A 2,287-nucleotide genomic window follows, 5' to 3' on the forward strand; every position below is an offset into this window, starting at 1 on the left:
GGTTGCGGAGCCTCCCGCGGGCTCTGGAAGAACGTCGGTGGCGCGAGCTTTGTGGGAAGCGACGTGGACGTGGGTAGCAGAGGAGGGTGCGGCAGCGCGGGGGGGTTATTGCGTCGCACGGGGCGCCGGATGAACGGCACACTTTTGGCTTTCCGCAGTGGAGACTCGGGGCGCGCGCCCGTGGTGACAGCGGTATGAACAGCCTCAGCGCCGCCATCGTGATGGGCATCAGACTTGCGGGCGCTCACGGCGCCAGACTCCCATTGAGCGTATGCTTGGAGACGATCAAAGGTAGCAGTGACATCTCCCGTCCTCTTCTCACCGTCCGCAGCATTGACATCCACCTTTGCGTTAGAAAGCGATGCCGATCTCTGCCTTTGCCTTTCCTTCCGTGACTTCTCAAAGTCGAACTGCGGCAGCTGTGGCCTCGTGGGCGGGGCTGCGCTTGGGTCGTCCGCAACGGACGTGCCCGCTGCCGACGCGAATGGTGAGAAGCCCACGCGGCCGAACGTGTTGGGCGTGAGGAGTGGCGGCGGCGTGAGAAGCGGCGGCGAGGGGAAATGCTCGGTTATCTGTGGCGCCGAGTCTGCGCTGGAAGACGCGCCCTCATGCGCGCTCTCCATGATGAGTCTATCATTTGGCGCGGACTCGGCTTCACGCGAGTCCTCGCCGATGGGTTCGAGCGAGGGAGTTGAGTGCGGGCATCCCGAGCCGGATGCAGAAAACATGTCGCTATCGATGTCCTTCTCAGCCTCACCGTCCGTCTCGTCGTATTCGCTGTCGCTATCGAAGAAACAGCCCGTGCCGATCGTTCCGTGGTCGCGATCGTATTCCTCGAGCTGCTTGCCATGCACTTCCGGGCCGTACGCCGCAAGCTTCGCGATGCTCAACTCCAGGCGCGCCATGCTCTCGTCCGGGTCAACGACAGTGAGCCTATTCATCCCGGTGGGTACGCATCCAGCGCTCATGTGGACTTGCGGACGCGGACGTGTGGAGGGGGCAGGCGGGAGAGGAATATTTGGCGGTGAGAGGTGCGGTACCGAAGCACCTCGTAGTGCAAAGCCAGAGGCGAGAGAAAGCGGGAATTCGGGCGTGGAAGATGGAGGAGCGGGAAATGCGGCGGCGAGAGAACGTGTGATCGAATACAGGGAGGAACAGCCAGAAGACGAGACTGACGAGGCACAGGAAAAGGGGGAGTGATGCCCAAGCTCTGGCTCGGGAGACGGCGAGACAGAAGGGAGCTCAGACTGGGCCTCCCAGGAAAAGTCGTTCTCATCGGTCTCAGTGGCGTCTACTCGCGCTTGTGAGTCCGTCGCGTATAGTAACAGGATATCATGCGATACGTACCCGACTTTATGCTCACGGCGTTCGGTGGAGAGCGTGGAGAAAGTGCAAGCGGGCGTGCAAGGCTGGCACGGATAGCCTCGGAGAAATGGGTACGCGAGTGGAAATGCACGGCGCGGCGACGGTGGGCGCGCTCCTCACGGGAAGGCTCTTCCTCGGGAGAGGGAAGGGCGGCGAGCCGGGCGAGGTCGACGATCCCGAGGCCGGTGGCGACGGGCAGGGTCTTGCGCTCAGGAGTTTGGTTTGGAGCAGGCGGACGCCCGATGGGTAATAGTGATGGGCTTAGTTTAGCGTCGGTGGGAGAAGTCGAGCGCACAGGGGTGGAATAGCGGACTCCGTCGTAGGATGGGGAGAGCGAGGAACGGGAGTAGAGTGACTTGTGTCTATGCGATGCAGTCTCGGGTTGGGAGAGAGGCTCGGGAGGGGTGACGGGGGAGTACCAGGAGACCGAGCTGGAGGAGGGCGAGGGCAACGTGCGGGGATGAGATGCTGGAAAGGCGTATGACTGCATAGTGGATTTGCTGGCTGTGGATAGGAGAGACCTCACGGAGGGGAGAGGAGCGAGGACAGTCTGTGGGGATGGTCGAGGACGAAGTCGAACACAGGGGATATTGTCGGAGGCGGAACTGGGCGCCTGGCTGACAGCTGTGAAGATGTGAGATGTTGATATACGAGCTATCGAGGAGACTAATTGCATTGATGTAGCGTTTTGATTGTGCCGAAACACAGTTTGATACGCTGATACATGCGCTCGCTGGAACAGCATTACCCAGGCAGTCTAATGCACAACTCGCAAGCACAGCAGCTCGTGCGGCGGCGAGCGAGCAGCCGCCATCGCAAGTTGACGGCGTGTCATTCTCTGACACGGTAAGGGGCGGTCAGTTCGACACATTTCCGCAGACAAGGCCGCGGAATTTTCTTCCGGACTGAGGGAAAGAGGAGG

The 2,287-nt window shown here is 61.1% G+C and overlaps 1 protein-coding gene across 1 annotated transcript; it reads right to left on the reverse strand.

The window, feature by feature from the left end:
• Window positions 1–33: 33 nt before the first annotated feature.
• On the reverse strand, window positions 34–1,855 carry LAESUDRAFT_764236 (uncharacterized protein; the record flags this gene model as incomplete). The annotated part of the gene is made up of 2 exons (XM_040913400.1): window positions 34–1,291; window positions 1,348–1,855. Coding segments are annotated over 2 exons (1,766 nt in total), but the record flags the coding sequence as incomplete, so codon positions are not given.
• Window positions 1,856–2,287: the final 432 nt, after the last annotated feature.

Source organism: Laetiporus sulphureus (assembly GCF_001632365.1).
Source record: "Laetiporus sulphureus 93-53 unplaced genomic scaffold LAESUscaffold_71, whole genome shotgun sequence".
NCBI classification, from domain to species: Eukaryota; Fungi; Basidiomycota; class Agaricomycetes; order Polyporales; family Laetiporaceae; genus Laetiporus; species Laetiporus sulphureus.